The 19,925-nt window shown below is 40.7% G+C and overlaps 2 protein-coding genes across 2 annotated transcripts; both read right to left on the bottom strand.

Annotated features, from left to right (window-relative positions):
- Positions 1-2,257: 2,257 nt before the first annotated feature.
- On the bottom strand, positions 2,258-13,480 carry rbm24a (RNA binding motif protein 24a). The gene is made up of 4 exons (XM_072370446.1): positions 12,928-13,480; positions 11,407-11,530; positions 11,186-11,240; positions 2,258-4,817 (listed from the first exon to the last, which is right to left on the bottom strand). The coding sequence occupies exons 1-4, from the start codon at positions 13,093-13,095 to the stop codon at positions 4,469-4,471; spliced, it is 696 nt and encodes a 231-aa protein (XP_072226547.1). The 5' UTR covers positions 13,096-13,480; the 3' UTR covers positions 2,258-4,468.
- Positions 13,481-14,832: 1,352 nt separating this feature from the next.
- Positions 14,833-19,251, bottom strand: stmnd1 (stathmin domain containing 1). Its single transcript, XM_072369899.1, has 5 exons — positions 19,076-19,251; positions 17,358-17,541; positions 17,119-17,264; positions 16,038-16,169; positions 14,833-15,936 (listed from the first exon to the last, which is right to left on the bottom strand). Exons 1-5 carry the CDS (start codon positions 19,133-19,135, stop codon positions 15,487-15,489), a joined length of 972 nt encoding a protein of 323 aa, XP_072226000.1. The 5' UTR covers positions 19,136-19,251; the 3' UTR covers positions 14,833-15,486.
- Between the last annotated feature and the right edge of the window lie 674 nt (positions 19,252-19,925).

Raw genomic sequence — 19,925 nt, 5'->3', positions numbered from 1 at the left:
TGAATGAAATAAGACCTTTCTTCTTGTCATTCGATCAGCTGCCGCGACTGTTTTACCCATCAGGCCTTGTTGCATCCATGCTGTGTCATGGTCACCCACCACCCTCAATATGTGGCCGGTTTCATGTTTCACCGGTGACCAAAATACTCCTCTGAGTGGAGTGAAAGAAGGCAGCGAAGGAGCAGCTCACTCTTTTCAACATAAGTTATTAATGAGGCAACTGATCAAACATTGATAGATGAGTCCTCAGAGGGCTTATCGTGTGTCACTTGTACCCACGCAAAAACCTGCCTGGATGTGACATTAACTTTAGTGTTTCTTGTATCATCTGGAGACAATCTCGCGGCGAGGAGGAGCGCAGCAGCATCTAGCATGCGTCATACTGCAGGCTCGAAAATAATTACACACACATTTTCAACAGATAAATAAAAGTAGGACATGGAGCTCCAAAGAGTAACATAACAAAGGAACATGAGATCAATTTTTACACATGTAAACTGTGCAAAACTTATATATTGAGCTCAAATTGCTCGATGATCTGCTACCTCTTTTGTTTCCGAACAGTAGTTTTAGTCATAGGGCCAACGGTCATATCTGTTCTCTGCTGAGAAATGCAATATTCAGTATTTACACAAAATGAGACATGGAGGAGACATAAAATTATCACAAAGAGATGTGAAACAACCAGAGGAAGCCAGAAAGATGCAAAAACAGCCATATAGAGATGCATAAATGATCTCAAAGCAGCATAAAATTATGCAAAACATATGGAAGATACAGCTGTAGCCACAAATCAGTTGTGTCTCTATTTGTTCTGGGTGGCTTGTTCCGTGGTGGGGTGACCATGTCTCGGCCAACTGTTTGATAATCCACCTTTGATGACAGTAGTTTCAGTTCATATATGCAGCCACTTGCTCCTGTTAGAGTAGCATCAAAGTCATTCTGAACCCACCATCCATACCCACAGATGCGGTTACTAATCTCTGTGTTTATTTGGGCGAACAAAGTTGTACATGGTACTGACCCAGCTGGCCAACAAACTAGGCTCAGTTTTCAAGCTGTGGCTTGTTGCATCAAATTTGCAACCACAGATGATTCCCTCAAGAATGTCGATATGTTTTGTTCATCAAAATAAATCCAACCTGTGCACATCACTTTTGTGAGGCATGCCACGGGATTTTACTCACCAGTTAATTCAATTCAGTTCAGTTTTATTCATGTAGTGCCAAATCACAACACGTCATCTCAAAGGCACTCCAAAGATACAGTCTATCTCAAGCCAATTATAATGCAGTTCATTGTATTACAATCATAACGCAGTCAAATCAAACAAATTAAAATCTGAATTAGTCCAGTTCTAGCGAAGCCAATAAAAATACAGCTGTCTAGCTAAGGAAACCAACACATTGTATCAAAACATCTCTTCAATTCAAATCCCCCATCCTGAGCGTGCAGAAGGAAGCGTTAACAGTAGCCACGAATATCAAAATGTTGAAATTGTAATCTATGAGAACTACATGAGTTTCATTTACTTTCATCATTTCATTCTTTCAGTATTTAAAAAAAGAAGATTAGCTCATTTACACATCACAGATGATCTGTTTTATGGAAGTCCTTACATTTCAGGAAGAAAATACTGTGTATTGAAGAGCCCATTTTATGCTTATTTACAGGTTCATGTTTTCACTTTGACGGTCGACGAGAAAGTGTCTACAAGTGTCACAGTGTAGTCTGTCAGTGAAAAACATGCACAAAGCTGCACCAACTCTGGTCACGTTTTCTATGAAATACTTTGCCTTTGCTCCTGTCCCTTTAGGTCCGCTCTGACTGGTCAGCTGACTGGTCAAAACTGGTGAAAAGGGAGGCAGCTGTTCATTCTTTGTTTGAGGTGTGTCAAACCTGCCACGAGGCAAGAATTACACTGCTATGTTTCACGGTGGTGTAGATGAGTAAAGGAAGAAAATATGAGGTATTTGTGGCAGTTTTGAGTAACTTTCATCTGTCTTCTGTTAAAAAAAAAACTTGCAATGGTGTTAAAGACCTCCATAATGTATAGAAGGAAAGGGAAAACCACCCACTAAAAAAGCATATTATGATCTCTTTGATGACATGGTGTATGTGGAGAATAAAAGCCTGCACTTGAAGATGATCACAGAAGGACAAACAGCTCCTGTATGTATGTAAAACTATCATCATGTGTTTCACACTGAAATAACATGACGTGGGATTCATGAAAAGAAACACCACCATGTTTTGTTTTTTTTCAAATATAGAACATTTTATTCCCATATGAGTAAATGATGTTGAAATTCTGAAAGTAAAGGTTTTAATATCAACAGGACCTTTGCATTTAAATAGCAACACTTTACAAGCCTTCATCCAGTGACAATGAAAAGCTTCTTCTAAAAGTTTTTTTTTTGTCATTTATTTTTCATATTTCCCTTGTAAGAAAGAGTTCAAGTATAAAAATTCCCAACAGTGTAAAACAGTCCATCTGATGAATATGAAGCAAAAGAAGCACAGCTACTGAACCCTCAACAACGACTATACATTCTAGTAGAGAAAAGCAGCATTTTTGCTTGTTTTTGTCAAAGTTATTATTATTTCCTCTTATCTAAACACAGAAGAGGCAGAGTACAATCTGCATGCAAATGGGCCTGCACTTAAATAAAGTTGTTCCATACAAAAGGCATTAAGCAAATATTTAATGTCATGTTCTAAAGGATCAAAAAGATAAAAAACAAAAGTACAGTGCACATAACAGTATTTTAAATAACTCCTACATCAACATTTTTGGTTGAGTTTGTTAATAATAATAATAATAATAATGATAATAAAACTAATCAATAACTTATCTATGCCTTGAGATGAGTACATAATTATATTATTAATACAGTACCGCCACTAAGTCTCTACTCTCAGAGGGTAAACATAGTCAACCCTCAAAAATAAATATCTTAAATAGTAGATTTCTCTCTTTTTGTGTTTTTTTTCCTCTTAAATAGCAGTTAAAATGTAAGGCACACAGACCAACATCACATCAAAGAGTAAACCCCCATCCTCTCCACCCCACTTGGTGGTCTTGACAGACATGAGGCAGGCCAGTTGTTGGAGGGGGGGGGGGCTTTGGTGAAAGTGTTTGTGTACCTGACAGCAGACTGCAGCAGCACAGAGATGGAAATGCTGACAGCGGCAGCGCTGAATGACTGGAGGGGGGTGGGTGGTGGGGGCTCCGCCGTGGGGCTCTGTATTGGGTGGAGGGGTGTAAAGTTGGTTCCCAAAGGGCTTGGCCGGGGATTAAAATGTGACAGCTCAACAAACGAGCACAAGTGATGCGTTCTTTCCAGAGTGATCCGTCTGTGCGGCGCTGGAGCGGCTCCGTCCACCCCCACCAGCAGCTGCTCTTCCTCGTTTTCTTTCTCGTGCTGCCTTTGTCTTTTTTTCACTGCTATGTGTGCAGCTCTGGATGTATACATGTGAGCAAAATGTGGAAAAGCAACAGATTTAGTGTTTCTCATTGTCTGATTCCAACTTCTCTTCTTTTGTCAGTGCTTTTGTTTTGTTTGTCAAGTCCCCCTTAAGTCCAAGAGTCAGAGTTGATGACATTTTCAGTTTTTTGTTTCTCTTCTTTGTTTTCTCTTTTTTTTTTCTTTTTTTTTTGTCTCATGGTGATTTGTTTGCTTTGCATAGGTCAAGAGGTCGAGACTCAGTAAAAAAAAAAGAAAAAAAAGGGACATTCAGCATCAGGAAGATAAAAAGGTAGTTCTTCAAATGTGTGTGACATGACGAGTTATGACTCTTCCTGACAGAGGTCACATGACAATAGCTAACACATTGGAAACGGTTCCATTTCCCTGATTATCAGAAAATATTAACTCCAAAAATGCACTTTAAAAGACAAAAAGAACAAGCAGAGCCCTCAATGTGTAATAATAACATAATAAATATAAATGTTATGAGGGCTTTAAATAAAAAACACTTGTGGAACACGACAAGTGAAAAAAAGAGCGATTTCCTAAACTAACGTTAAAGACAGCAATAGGACTTAAAGGCTTAGTTGAACATCTACAGTATACCAACCACTGGGTTTAGCTCCTGTATACTTTCTCTAAAAATAAGTAATCTACTACAATAATAATAAATGATAATAATAATAATAATAGTAATAACAACAACAATGATAATAGTGAATAATTTTCATTATTTGTTCTGCAACTCTTTTTCATTTTCTGCTCTTTTGGTTGAAGCACAGCAAGTTGGAAAGTTACTGTATAAAGTTTCCACCTCACCATCGTCAGCACTACCATCACCACCACCACCATCATCATCATTTTAAAGCAACTCAATCTTGGAGTTGTTGACACTCCCACTCTTGAGGCCACTCCCTCTTTCTTTTTCTTGTCTCCTTGTAACGACTCCACTGTGGGTGGGTCTCCTCTCTCTGCTTGTCCAACAGTTGCAGTGGCTGCTATTGCATGCGGTCGGCTTGCAACTGCTGAGCCTGGTACTGGCCAAAGGCTGCGGCTGCAGCAGCGGCTGATCCAGGGTTGGCAGTGGCTAAAGGCTGAGGGACCGCGTAGCCGTAGCCGGCGGTGGCGACGTAGCCTGTGGCAGCAGGAGAGGCTGCGTAAGGATACTGCTCATAGGCTGCGGCGGCTGCAGCGGTGGCTGCAGCAGAATACTGTGCATACGCAGCTCCGGTGTAGTCGATGTAAGGGGAAGATGGGGTGGCAGGTGCAGCAGCTGCAGGCTGCACGTGAGGGATGACCACGCTAGGCTGAACGAAGGCCTGAGGGTACACATAGTGTGCAGGGATGCTGTGGGAAAAACATACATATGTCACATCATTTTTTTTTCAGTACCAAACAAAATGTGAGATTAAGAGCCCAAAAAATCCACCCAACTCCATCACACTGCGGCCAAGCGCACCCCGCCCCACCCCCCCCACCACCCAGCCCAATCCACCAGTCAAGAACCAAACACCAAAAAAAAATATGCCTGCTAGTAGGAATTAGGACAATATAGGGTTGCCAAAATAGAAAACTCTGTGAAAAGAAGGTCAGAAGGTGAGGAAAACTTGAGAGGTGTTTTATCTCTGGGCTTCTAAAAATCTACTGAAAAACCACATTTGAAAAGATACATTTGGAGGAAGTGATGTCATCTTCTTCATAGCCTAAAATCTGGAAGACTGTTTTCATTTTCCCTCTCATGGTTTGTTTTGAATTGTAGAGACAGAACTACAATGAGGCATAGGGAGGTCAGATGACAAGTAAAATAAAGCACAAGTTTGGGATAAGTAACCTGCATCTGCCTGCTGGAGCAGAGTGGAGAGATGGGGTTGGCTTACAGTGCCAGGCTGTGGGTGGGGTTGCAAACAGAGATGAGCCTCGGGAAGCATTGTGAAAATGTCACTGCCACTTTGACAGCTGGACAGTTTTAAAAAGGGACACTGCTGGCCATTTCCCCCTCTGTGCTGAGACAAAGAGCCGGGAAGCAGTGGGGGGAGCTGGGACTAGGTTCTGCACCGAGAGGGATGTTTCGATTAAATAAACAGTTCTGAACAATGAGTGCATTCTGCTCTCCATGACATAGCCTTGTCCCACCCCAAAAACTGTATAAGGCCTGGAAACTCAGTGGGATAGCATAAAGGGACAGTTCAAACTCTATGGGGTTCTATGAAGGAAATTCAAAGTTACCCTTTGACTAAAAAAGGTGCAAATTAAAGTTTTGGATTTCATTTTCCTGTAACATAAAGCCAGATTCTAACTTAGCCTCTTCAAATAGATTGACAAGTGTCAGCTTAACAGATATGAAAACAAAACTGCAACAACAGCCAAGTGTCTGAATAAAGATGCCTCATAAATCTTTTAATAGAGAACCATAGGAATATAATCGGTGGACCTCAGGTGGTCACTTTGGACTCTGGATTTGGAGAGAACAGAGTAGTTACAAAAAAAACTTAAAGAGTGAAAGGCAGGATCTATCGTGGCAACCCTATTGTGAGCACTCCACTATCCAATCCAACCCACATCTCAACCAAAAACAGTGGACCAGGAAAGAAGCAGGAAAAACACAAACAGTAGGGCGTCAGAGAGGAAGAAATTTTTTTTTTTTTTGAAAATGCTTCAACTTGACTACACTGATTACAACAAAACCAAGGTCACAGCACATCCAGTCAGCTTGAAAGAAAACAACACAAAAAGGGAAGGTGACAACTATGAAAGAGGGCATGTAAGGAAAATGATGTGATGTTATTGTAATCAACACAGAAACTATGCATATACATACACACACACACACACAGAGAGACTACACCCACTTTTGAAGGCTAGGAACAAAATTCCTGTTCTAAAAAGATTTATTGTTCTTCAGTGAAACTAACAGGAAAACCTTCTGAAACAGCATTTCATGTCATCATGTGATGCTGAAACTCCGCTTTGAAACCTACACTAATGCAACTCAGCAGGTTCAGGCAGGTTTGTCAGGGGGATTGAGTGGGATATCTCTCACACTCTGAAGTGAAATCACTGAATGATCTTAAATATCTGACACAGGCATGGTAATAGCTTTTGCTACCTGTGTAATGCAACATTTTTGCAAGATTTATTAAAAAAAAAACGAAGAAGAACAGAAGAACAAATTACTCCAAGCCATGACCTACATTGGACTGTAAAATAACATTACTGATACTGCTGATGACACAAGATCTAGTGAAGCTCTCCTATTTGATAATTGAATGCAACCATCAAAACCAAAGTATCTTATGCAAGTGCTCTGGAAATGACACGCAAGACAAATGTGGGAACAAGGTGCTGTAATTCTGTTATATAGTAAGGTTATAAGAGCATAAGTTTAATTATTGAGAATGATTTTTCGATGTTTCCTCTTATTATAAAGGCTTGGCAGGACACTAGACAAAAAGAACCCCCCACCAGGCCCAGAAAAAAATTAACTTTAAAAAAAAAAGCTAAATATATGTTCTTTGAAAATCAATCACTTTCATTTCTGAGCTAATGTAATAGCTGTGCTGTTGCCTGGGAAGCTCTAAGTGCAAAGAGTCCCTTTTTAATGGGCAGATTATACTTGACACAGTGAATTATGACGCCAACACAGCAGCATCTGAGGTGTGCTGGATTTGCTGCAGCCTTCATCTTAAACATCCCAATTATAAATACACAGGGTCTACTTATTTGTTTTACGATGATGCAGGTTTTTTAAAAATGTTTTTGTAGTTGTAAAGACGCCTGAATGACATAGGTTGCACAAACCAAGAAATGCATCATCACCCAAAACGACGCCAAAGAACCTGATGTGCCAGGTATTGACACATAAACTTTGGCACGTGCTGCCAGTTTGCCAGATTAAGAACAGCAAGGATAAAATTAGCTTTACAGGTTGGCTAACTGTGAGATATGACCCAAACTAAGAAGAGAAAAAGTTTTGAGATAACCAATAATATGATGTATGATTTTTGACATATTTTTCTATGCCAGAATATCAGACTTACTGGTGAAACAGGTTGAACTCACTGATCACCTTTTTAAGACTTTAAGAACAAAATAAAAATGTAAACACACATATAAAATGCCTACTGCACCACTATGGCATTCCACATTCCTCATCTGTTTATTCTTTTTAAAAAAAACTTTATTTTGTGTGATGTCTAGCTCCTACTGCAGTTAAAGATCTATATTTAGGTGTGGTATGAGCCTGTGTATTGTTTTGCTTAAACAATAGTATTTGAAACAGAAAACAATGTATAAAGTCTGAGATATCCTGTCCTCATGACATCCTTTCATTCCAATGAAACAATTTGAGTCCACTGAAACCTGTTTTTAAGAGCAGCCTGGGGCAATGGATGTCTTCTGGCCTTTCTATGACTGGTGGGAACAGAATGCACCACACTGGTCAAAGACCCTAAAAGATCAGCTTTCACATGCACAGTTTTCAGTAAAAGTACTCTCTGAATGTGGCTGATCATAGAGGCTTCAGCTCAAGCAGATCTTATAAATAATAACTTTTAATGGAATGTACCTCCTTCCACCAGCCTTGAAATAATGTTTCAGCTCAGTGCATTTGCAGCTATCTCCAGTTTTCTTCCAACACAGTACTTGCTGGTTTGTAAGGGCACAGTACCACACAAACAGGCTCATTCATGGAATAAATGGAGTTTGCGACCATGCAGAGCAAAGCTCTGGCCGACCAGTCCATAGTAGCGCTCTTAAAAACAAAATTACCTCTCCATGGAGATGGTGATAAAATAAGAAAATCTAATCCGCCACAGTAACTATGTCAATGATCAAACTTTTTGTTTGTCCGAATGTTGCGCTACCTGTAGGCAGTACACAACTGTGCTGTTTCCACATGGCCTTTGTTATTTAGTCACAGATGTATCTATTGTCCAGTCTCTCAACACAGTAAGACGTAAAAGCCATAACCCAACATTTGCTGAGTTTTATGTTAAACCTTTACTAATTACCGTGTATGGAAGTCTATTAACAACAGAAAACACAGAGCGCAACACTATCCAAGCTGTAACCAAGTCACCACTGAGTGTACTGGAATCATAAACTGTACATTAAAGATGGACACCAACAAGGTCTGAAAAGTGAAGCCGATGAGGAAGTGCCTCACAGTGCAGTAACACTGATGGCCACCAGGTGCTGCATCAGACAGATCTCTTGCACCAACAGGCTCTGAGTCATTATGTTAGCTAAAATCATTCATTCTGATCATCATCATCACCTCTGAAGGCACAACTAGCTCTATCGATACAGATGTAAATCAGATTTTTTCGCTCCACCATTTGTCAGTGGATTAGGCAATATCTTTGCCAGAGTTTGCTGTTTGTTTTTGGTTTATCATAACTATGGTGTATTCCTTAGATACTTGTATTGAAAGACCCTCCACAGATGGATATCCAGTTTGTGGTGAGAAGTTTCTTGATCGAAGAATACAATTAGCATCACAATTTACATCAAAGTTAACTCGAATTACATCTCCAGTCCCAGTTCCAAGTTGATAAATGCTTTGATAGCCATTAGCTTTTATCACACCACGTTAATCGGGCCAACAGGTTGATGACGTGAGGTGGTGGACTTGCAGCGTTTAGAGAATCTCAAGTGACAAATTCAGAAATAACACAAGGGAGGGTAGTACATTACACTGAATGTGGTGAACACGGTAACACAACCCCATATGCTGCCATAACATTTAAACATTAAAACATGCTCCTAATGACTTCATCACAAACTCACAACTTTAATTATCAGGGGCCAACCGACTGGTGACAAAAGCCAATACAAGTAACCTCTTTGGCTCCTTCCTTTGGTTGCAATGCAACCCCCTTTCTAAGATAATACTCTTTCATGGGGCGTATCTAAGATGCTGAAAAGATTAAAAAAAGATTTGTGGCACATTTATGATTTATTATTTTGTTTTTACCATAAACAAACTCAAAATGTCAAATATTCATGGCTCAAATCTGGCTGGTTTGTTGTACAGAGTAAATTTTTTCAAATCTGTATTTGTGGGTGCCTTTCAAATTTGTTTAGAACTTGATGCAATACTGCTGTCACTAGCTTGCTTCAATACATCTTCATATTTTAAATACATGTACTAAGTGACAGATGGTTCTGTGTCATATATACTGTATGATGGGTAACTTGTATGTCAATGGACATACCATATCCTACTTAAACAGCCACATAGCCCAGTTTAAATGCCCCCCTCACTGCTTTTACATGTCAGAGAGACAGCGCCAACACCCTCGATGGACCCCCCCCCAACACACACACACAATGACACACACAACTCAGAGCTTCATGCGACTGCAGCGTCAGCATTTAGGGCTTTTGTGCGGCACAATGGGCGCGCTTGTTTTCCTTAACTCCACAAGCCCATGTGACGAAACCTCGCTGCAAGAGAATAAGGGAGAGACAGAGACATCCAGACATTTGTTTGTGTCACACTGGAGACTTTGGTGAGCTGAGCTGGACTGAGCATGCATGTATGTGGATGGATAAAGGCCCACGTACAAACACAATAGGACCCCATACTCATATGTACCAATCGGACACACACACACACACACACAATGCAGCACAGCTCACATATTAGCTGAAAGGCTTGACATTCCCTCATCCACTTCTCTGATGGTGCCACCTGATCATGAGACAATGAATAGCTAAGAGGAAACGTTTATATGCTGACAAAGTGAGATGCTTTCATCGTAAATGTATGTTTCTGTCGTGTTAATGTGAGAAACACTGGGAAGGTTATCTAACTACAGACAAGCAGAGACGGATTTTGTTATTCGGAGGGTAAAGTGTAAGGATTCAGGGCAAAGACAGGGTAGGGAAAACAAACTCCATCCAGAAAAAAATTCACCTCTCACTCAAACAAGACAACACAACAGCACATCCTGTTAAACAAAATCACAAGTTAAAAGCAATGATAAAACAAACACAATACAAAAAAGACTTTGCACCTCTTTGGCAAAGTTGACACGCTTCCACAAAAAAAAAAAGAAGAAGAAGAAAGAACACCCCAAAAATTCAATCCAATTATTTTTTTATTATTTTTTTTTTCCAACTAAAGTAAGAAAGCACACGGTTTAGCTAACAACACCACTTCATAACGGCACACAAAGCTAAGTTCTATTCAAATAAAATGAAAAAGTCAAAATGAAACCCACGTACATGCATCTGTAATCACCATTTTGAGAGCTTGTTTGTGTGCGTTTGACTCTACAGGTAATTCCCTTCTCTGATCTGTGATTACGCACGCAGAACTATTCCACAAACCAGCACTGTTAGCTTAAGCGAGAGTGAGCCTGTCGAACCAGAGAAAGGACATTGAGTCAGGCCGTAAGTTTCCATTTTTAATCCACTCAGCACACACATACACAGGTATGTATAGACACTCATTCACATTTTAAAAACAAGAAAAGAGTGTCAGTTTAATGTGTCTTTTGGTGGATGATGATTAAATTAATGGTTAATGTTACTTTCATCCGCCTCTGATCATCATCAATCACTCTTTTTTTTTTTTGATGGGGGTAAAATACCAGAAAAATCAAACCAATTGTAAAAATGACATGTTAAATTGAGAAGTATTTCAATAATTAAGTCACTTTTATATTTGAACAATCCTCTAAAATACTAGTAAACTAACTGGTTCTTACCCATAAGGCCTCTGGATGAACGCAGGATGAATTTGTGGAACACCAAAGGTAAAACCTGCAAAACAAAATATTTTTCAATCCTTTTAAAGAACCCACACTACTGTTTTCTTCGTTGATACAAGCTGAGTATCTGCAACCTAATAACCTGCTAGCCTATTTCTACATCTTCGAGTACCTGTGAAAACAAGAAAACCCTAAGGTGAAAATGAGGCGTTTTTTACCTGGCTGCATTACACGAGGTTTGGCCCCCAGGTAGGCCAGGTTAACATTTGCCTTCCTGCCATCGATAATTGGGTTGGGGTCCTTGCAGGCCCGATCTGCGGCCGAACGGTCCGCCATCGTCACCTGATGAGCAGAGAAACAGAGCACTGAGGCTGGTGTTTAAGACAGGTTGAGGTTTAATTTTCTTGCAGGGACAATTATTTGTTAATAGATCAATCTAAACTTATGACATGTACGTGCTTGTGCAGTGAAACAAGGAGAAAACACATTTAGTAAACAGGTGTGTGTAAGAGTCCTGCCAGCCTCTGACATTGATAAGCACTTGGCAGCACACACACATTTATCACCCTCACGTGGACGAGATGAAACTTGAAAAAGAGCCAAGCTAAGACGACTTCTGATCACTCCCATTACATCATTACTCCACAGAGTTTTGCGGTAAACTGAGCCTGAAACTTTGAGTCAAGGTGAAATCAGTGGAGTGAATTAATGAATTGTAAACCTTGTATTTATCAATCAATCACTCTTTGTATATGTGAATAAAAAAAACAAGGACTGTTTATATACTTGTGTAACAAAGTGCATATATGGATATGTATGATGCACAAGTGATTAGTGTTCAGATGTGCACACAAGCATCTAGAAAGGCATGTATGTCACTCGTGTATGAGTCAGAACAGAAATTTTGGCAGGGATGAGTGATCATTTTGCCTCTTAATTAAACTAAAGAAGAACAAACATTTTTAAGTTGTTACAGAAAAGTTTGTTTTTAATCTTAATTTCTCCTGTTGGCTTTCTTTGTTTGGTTTTCTCTAAACACAGGAATAAGGTAAAGATGCAACTATAAAGAAAGGGTTGAAGAACAAGTTGGAGCAAATGCAGTTTCGTTTCACAATAAAATGTTGCTTCTGGTAAAGAAATACAGCTATTTGTTCATATGAGTTTCCACCTAAATCTAACTACACTGTTTCAGAGGATGGCGAAGTGCCCCGTTAAACGTGTCGTTGTGCAGCCAATTTGATGTATGCGAACAAAAACCGATGTATGTCTAAATGAATCAAGGGCGTAACTGGACACGCTTGTGAAAACAAGCTGCGTCTGAAACAGTTGTGATAACAAGTTGGAGCAAGTTGTTTGTCCGATGTTACAAGTTTTGAGAAACTGCTCTGCATCATCGTGACACATAACCGCGAGGTTTCTCTCAGCCAAACGCAGCTGTCAGTTAGAGGGCAGCGCGTCGGAGAACGTGTCCGGGCGCATACCAGCGCGCAACAAGTTGCGAGGTTGCAACAGAAGCAAGTGACAAATATAAACTGGGGCCTATTTATCAAAACACAAACACCTCATGACCGAAGCCTGACATATCACTGTTAGTTTGACATTATGATTATGACATTATGAAAGACAGCGACAGCCGTGCACATTGGCGGACTCGATCCGGTGGCAGGAATTTCCCTGCGCTCAAAGGTTTTCTAATCAATTCCGCGAAGAGTCGATTGCGATTAGGAAGTGATACTTACAAATCCATAACCTCTGGACTTTCCGGTCTGTCTGTCGGTAATGACCACCGCTTCTTCAATCTCACCAAAAACTTCAAAATATTTCCTGAGACTTGAATCCGTGGTGTGGTAGGGAAGACCCCCGACAAAAATCTTCGTGTAGGTCGTGTCCTTTTGCGTGGTGTGCATCGTTAGTGCAAGATACAATAAATAGAAATAATTACAAATAAGATAGTGCAAAGTCTCCTTATCGGTGATTCTTTGGGTGAAGGTGGAGAAAAGGAGAGATCAGCTGGAACTTTTCTCAGAGGAGAAAACAGAAGAAAAAGTCGACAGTGATGAAGCCCGGAGGTAGATTTATCTCGCGACAGTTAAGAGGACAGTGACATGGAGCGGATTGTCCCAGAGATAGCATCAGGTGCTTCCAGCTCTCCTTCCTTAACTCAGCTGTCTAACTAAATAGGTTTGGGACCCATTCCTAAAAGCGTTGCCTCTAACTCCACCCAGTTGTTAGTTCATCTCTGCAGCCCGCCCACTGGCGCGCACAAACAGCTGGGAAGCCTGTACAATGTGAAGACTGGAGCTCCTTCGCCATGAGGTTCCAGGACTGACTCCACTGGAATCGGATTTAATTGACCATTCAGTTTGGGGAAAAATGAGGAGCTGACTTCCCGAACTAAAAATACTGACCTGTTGCATTTGTTCTTGTCTGAGATAAGATGCCGATTATGTTTGGCCAGGGCAGGCAGGCAGGTGTAGCGCTGGGACAGTCCTGTGTGAGGTTGACAGGGTTTTGGCAAGTTTCTGCTGTGTAACCTGAACTCTAATACAGTTTTATTTCAAATTAACTTATTTCTTCTGTTGGATGGTCACAAGGTTATAGAGCCTCATATACTGGTGACAGGCTTGTTGTATCTGGTTCCAATTTCAATCTATTTGTGGCCATTCATTTATATTTAAAAAAAGTGAGTTAAGTCAGCTCTTATTGCCCCTGTATGGTGGGGAAAGATCAGGCAAAGGAAAGTTGAACTCAACCGTGCCTGAGCAGTAACAATTAAAATAAATTGCCAGTCATCCTCTGTTACACAGACTGCCGGATTTCTGAATCTCCCTCTGACCAGCCAGACTGAGTATTATTCTTACAGTAATATGAGGAACACTGCTGTTAATCATTTATGGCAGCTTGCTTGTGTGCGCACTCCACCTCTGGCCTACATATAACCGTCCCCACAAATAAGGCCGCAAGTTGACACATTTGCAGTTAGAAACATTAGATAGCCACGTGTTGTATCGACAAAAATGTGACAGTTAAGCCATGCCACTAGATGCATTTACCACCAAATAATATCTAACCGTATTTTTTTTCTGGGAAAAACACAACCTGCACCCTTCATGATAAGATGCGACGAGAGCAGACAGTCATTGTCAGATAAAAAACTCACTGTAAGCTACGAGAACTCCACATTATAATGAAACGCAACCTGATGAAGCGGTGTCTGCTCACTTGCTGTTTTATTAATGCAGCCACACGCTCTTTAATGTCCCATCAGAGTCATGAAAAAAAAGGGGCACCTATATCGAGTTTCTTTGGCTCAACAATGAAGGTCCGGTCAGGTTGCGTACTTTTATTGTCTCTCTTCATGTGTAGTGTGCTGACTAGTCTTAATGCTTTTGTACCTAAACAATATGGAAGCCCCTTTAAATGCTTAATTTATTCTCTATTCTCAATAATCTTTTGGAACACTCGTTTTTAGGGCTACATGTTCTCACCAGAAACAATTCCTTTTGTCCCAGGACCTGCTTGATGATTAACTGAAATTTGCTCATTTCTCATAACATTCTGTTAATATAGGTCATTTATTTAATTTAATCACAGTATGAGCTATGTGTAAAATACATGAAAGAAGTTCTGATGTTTCACTGGTTCATGAGCTTAAAACAATTTACATTTTAGGAATTGGAAATTTACAACACATTATTGAGTGGGAAAAAAACCCAACAACATCCTGTTGACTTTTTACTTATACGCCATTTTAACATGTCGGTTCACAGTTCCGTGTTTCCAAAAACAAAAACAAAAAAACCAACATTTTCCTAGCTTATGTTACAGATAACGTGCACTAACTTCTGCATACTGTAGCCCTCTGAAACACTGCCATCTTGTGTCATAACACAGCAAATGCTTTCACATTCAGAGCCACACACAGAAATAGGATTTTTTTTTTAAATACTCAGCGTGAAAGTAAAATGTCGCAGAAATCAGTTTGGTCTGTTGGCAAGGACGTAAACTCATATCTACTAAAGTTTTTGCTGAGGTCATTTATATTGCAGTTAAAAGAAAAACCCTCATTTTCCTTTGTGCATGTTGCTACTAACAGACAATTCCTCTTCACTTTATCTGAAACTCTGAGGCCATTCAATTTCTCTCCAGTCATTATGTACATTTCTGACAGCCTAGGTCTATTTTTTCTCTCACAGGTTTAAACAGGCTTCCTAACTGTGCAAAAGGAAATATTTTGGCTACCTTCCTCTTTCGTCACTCCCCCACAGTGCTCATTAATGGCTGATTTATGTAACAAACTAAAATATTTCCTCTTTATCTCCTGCACATTGAAAACTGGAATCACTCTCCAGCTTCTCCAAGCTTTTGAGGAGCTCATCTGCCCTGAGCTCCTCCACCAAGGTCACCTCCTCCTGTTCTTCCTTCTCACCATCCTTTGCCACTTGATTTCTCTGATCTACATGCTCTCCGTCTGCTCCTCCTGTCTTTCCTGTTCCCCTCACCTCTCCCTGGCACTCCCTGCCATCACACTGAGCCTCTCTAACCCACTCTCCTCCCTCAGCAGGCTCACGGGGGCTCTGGCTGCGGAGCTTTAGAGCTGAAGTCGGGTCAAGGGTGAAAGGTGACTGTAGTGACTCCACAGGGGTGAGTAATGCGTCCTCATCCTCCTCGATGCTGGAGACAGGAGCATGGCCACGGACACGCGCAGACTTTGTTCTTAAACGAGTCTTGAGCTCATCTTCCTTGAACTGAAGGCAGGTGGGGGGGGAACAGACCAGTGTGTGAGGTGGAGCATGAGGGATGACAAAGACTAGATATTTGGCTAAATGGTCACAAACACACACTGTACCTTGCGTCTCTCCTCAGCCAGCCTCATCTTCTCATCAATTTCTTCTCTGCTGAGGAGACTTTGAGCCTTTTTGGCCTTCAGAGACTCCAGTCGGGCAGGAGGTCTTCGCACAACGCCTTCCCTCCCGTCCAGCTGACACACACACACACACACACATATAAAATAAATGTCCACAGAAATATATACTTTATCATGAAATGTTGAGTTTTACAGAGTGGATTCTTTTCACACAATCTACATTTGGCACAGCAGGAAAGCCATAGGTGCAAACAACAACAGGAAGAATTGCTGCATTCGGTTTAGGAACACAGAGAAGTGGGTGACATTAAAAAGAAACAGTTTGATCTCAAACTTCAGGAAAAAAAAAATAGCCACAGACAAAGTAACATCTTGTGTCTACCAATTTAACTTCTCACAACAAATCAGTCCAGAGTTGTTCTGAGGTATCACCTTTATCTTATGATTAGGACTTTATGTCCAGATGGGAGCAATGGAAACAATGCTTTCCTCTATTCATTAACATGTCACCCATCTGTAAACTATGTCATTTATTTCATTTCAACTCCCCTCCATCGCTAAAACGATTCCCCTCCTTTCCTTTCACCTCTTCCAGGCTTTATTTGGAAGAGAAAGATTCCTCCTTTTATTCAAACAGCAACAAGGCTGGAAACAATCTCTGTAGTAAATCACTTGTGTTTTCCTTTTTTTTTTTAGACGGGAATGGCTGAATACTGAAGGACGCATCTCATTGTGGTTCAAAATTGGCAAATTGCAGGCACGGTGACAGAGTCAAATATCCCAATATCTTTCCATAAGAAGTGTGGTGACGAGTTTGAAAGAATGTTCAAATATTTTAACAAGCAGCAACACGGAAGTAGTACAGCCATCCAGTTTTCATTTCACTCAGTATTTAATTCTTCTTTTGAGACCGGAAAAAAAACAGGAATGAAATGCGTAATGCAACTTTCTTAAGACAATTCCATAACACTTATAATTGGCCTCCAGATCAACCAAGGCGAACTTCCACCTGCAGTTGATAATTGGCTTATTCCAGACTGACCAGTGCAAACCAGACACCCACCGCGATGTTGTAGGCAGCCCCGCTGCCCCCGTCTCTGCTCTGTCCAACCGGAATGATGCCCTGGCTCAGCAGCTCCTCAAGGATCTCACTGGACTTCGGCCGCTCCTGCACCAGGCTGTCCTGCTGCAGCACATCTGGATCAGCAGCTTAAAAACAAAACCACTTTAAGATGTAGGTTTTTCTCTCAGCAGTGTGATGAGGTCTGTTCCACTCAAGCTGTATGGGGCTCACACTCATACCATGTCGTGTAACTCTGTCCACCTCACTTTCCCCGATGCTCTCAGATGTTCGAGCAGGGAGTACATGGGACGCTGCCTCTGGTAACACCAGGATGCCTCTGTTCTCCATCCCCACCCCACTGTCCGTGGTCACCTTTGACACGGCTGAGTCGCCACGGCCCCCAACTTTGCTTCCCGTCTCATTCTGGCAACGCAAAAGAGACACTAAAAAATGCAGGAAAAACAGCCCAGGACGTTACAACGCTCCGACACCATTCTGTAAACTATGGCCGTTGTCATGGTGGCATTTTGTGTTGACGTGTTGTCATGAACACAGTAGCTCGGGAGCAATAATAAAAACACGAGAAATGACATGATCTTGGTTTATCTGTGTAATAGCACAGCGGTCTAAGCATTAAACATTAAACAATGAAGATCTATCTTAGTATTAAGAATGCCTTTATTCGTCCCACGGTGGGGAAATTTTAGAGACTGGTTACAGTTTGGCCCCTGATAAGGAGATTAATCTGTATTCGGAGAGGGAACCAGAAACATTAGCTCAAGCAAAACTTTGAGATACTTTACCTGATAGTTTTCTGCCATTCCATAACTACATTTAACAAAAAGCAACATGTAAAGTATCTAAAGGGACAAAACCACTCAATAGTAACATTATAACTTAGAAATGCCTTTGAAAACACCTCCGTTAGTAACTCATGAACAAACTGATTCAGTTTTAATGTTTTCTTTCTATTTTCGATGCTATACTTCTGGCAAGTGTGCAAGTTATGGTAATTAAAGCAACACAGGCCAGAGTAGTTTTCGAGTCCATCAAAAAGAACATAGGGATCAACGGCAAAACATGACGATTTTTGTCTGTATCAAACTAGATTTAGAAGTTATTGCAAACATTCAGAACATACAGAATAGAAGCAAAGTATCGACTTCAATGTCCAGACTAACTTTTGAGTTATCAAAATGTCAGCGTATGAGAAATTTGATGCGTCGTACTTAAAATCTGCCATTCATTTCAAACAGTTATGTCTATAAACAAGCTGATGAATGGCCAAGGTCAAGAAAGTCTTTGTGGGGTGATTAAATGAGTGTAGACTGTGTTTATTGAAGGAACAACATATTTTATTCTTCTGAAATAACCAGGGAACCCTTTCATTAAAACACACAGTCAACAGCATTGTTACAGGGAGCCCAGAGAAGTGGATAAACTCTTCATCTCTGCCCCAATGATTAAAGGAAATGTGTCTAACAAAGGATTAAATGCTGCTCTGCATAGCTCATATTTGACCCAAAAGTGGTTCAATAATAATTCTTCTGCTGCTTGACATCAGGGAGTAAGTATCCATTAAAAAAGATTTGAGCCATAAATCTCATGCCCAAAACTAACCAAGCCATCGAATGACTTTGGTATGCAGCATAGACTGTAAAAGAAAAGTTATTATGAACTTTTTAATACTATAGATATGGTTTACAGCAGCTCTGCGTGTGTTTAATTAGCTAGGAAAGTCTTTCTTTAGAGCCACAAAATGTATGGCTTACGGATTTTGGCGTGACACCTGCACTGCCCCAGAGACATTGACTGCTCCTCGGTGTTTAATAGCTACTCAATAAGGTCAACAGTAACTATCAGGAGACAGTTCGCTGGACGCTTTTTGCCTCCTTTAGTTAAAAAAAGCCGCATTTTCACCTCCCCCCCACAGCGGAGGGACACTGACCGAACCTACCTCTCTGTTCACCTCCGTCAGCGGGTGGACCGCGGTGTTTATGGACTGTCCGCATCCCATCCTCACCCGAAAAAGGACGACGTAAAGTAAAAGTCATAAACGTTTAATCACACCTTAGTGTGGCGTTTTTGCCCTGTCTGTATATAACTCGTGTTGTCTGGCATTCCTTCACTCGGACACTGTTTGACTCCGTGAGCCCGGCGCGTTGCTAGGGCCCGTTGCTACAATAAATCTGACCCGGTTAAAGAGGTGTCACCCAGGAACAAACCGAGTAACAAAGGAACTAATTAGACTACAATTGGTCTAGTTGATTTCATAACGTGCAATTGTTTTAAATATTGCTATTTTTTGTAATCTGTAATATGATATATATATTTAAAAAGTGATTACTTTTGGGATAACAGAAAAGCAACATTTTGCATCTTTTAAATAAAAAGAGGAGCAGCCACAGAAATATGCGTTCCACAGATTTATTTATTTTTTTCTCCAAACAAGAAGTAACACATTTTCAGTGCAATCTAATGCACTTTTCATATGCAATACCGACTGCTGATCAAATCATATTACTCTTAGAGAAACATTAGAGGCACATGCAAGTGCAGGTCAACCTTTGGGCTGCAGTTTCCTTTCCTTTAAATGTTTTTAATCTGTTGCTGAATGGGGAGGATTTTATCTTGTTACATCAATGGAGCTCCTCCTGAAAATTTTTGCATGTCTCCTTCCAGCTACTCTGACTTCCTCCACCATCCAAAACATGCATTTTAGGTTAATGGATGATTCTAAGTTGACTATAGCAGTACGTGTGGGTGTGCACGGTTATTTCTCTCTGTGTTGACAAATTCCTTCCAGG

The sequence above is a fragment of the Leuresthes tenuis genome, unplaced genomic scaffold, assembly GCF_036924035.1.
Source record: "Leuresthes tenuis unplaced genomic scaffold, fLeuTen1.0.hap1 SCAF_18, whole genome shotgun sequence".
NCBI classification, from domain to species: domain Eukaryota; kingdom Metazoa; phylum Chordata; class Actinopteri; order Atheriniformes; family Atherinopsidae; genus Leuresthes; species Leuresthes tenuis.
This window is presented reverse-complemented; position numbering and strand designations above follow the sequence as displayed.

Coding starts and splice junctions, on each gene's coding strand:
- rbm24a (XM_072370446.1), bottom strand. CDS start 13,095: ATGCACACCACGCAAAAGGACACGACCTACACGAAGATTTTTGTCGGG. Junction 11,531..12,927: donor AGTCCAGAGGTTATGGATTT/GTAAGTATCACT, acceptor TCTGCTCATCAG/GTGACGATGGCGGACCGTTC. Junction 11,241..11,406: donor ACCTCGTGTAATGCAGCCAG/GTAAAAAACGCC, acceptor TTTGTTTTGCAG/GTTTTACCTTTGGTGTTCCA.
- stmnd1 (XM_072369899.1), bottom strand. CDS start 19,135: ATGGGATGCGGACAGTCCATAAACACCGCGGTCCACCCGCTGACGGAG. Junction 17,542..19,075: donor TGACGGAGGTGAACAGAGAG/GTAGGTTCGGTC, acceptor TTGCGTTGCCAG/AATGAGACGGGAAGCAAAGT. Junction 15,937..16,037: donor TGGCTGAGGAGAGACGCAAG/GTACAGTGTGTG, acceptor ACCTGCCTTCAG/TTCAAGGAAGATGAGCTCAA.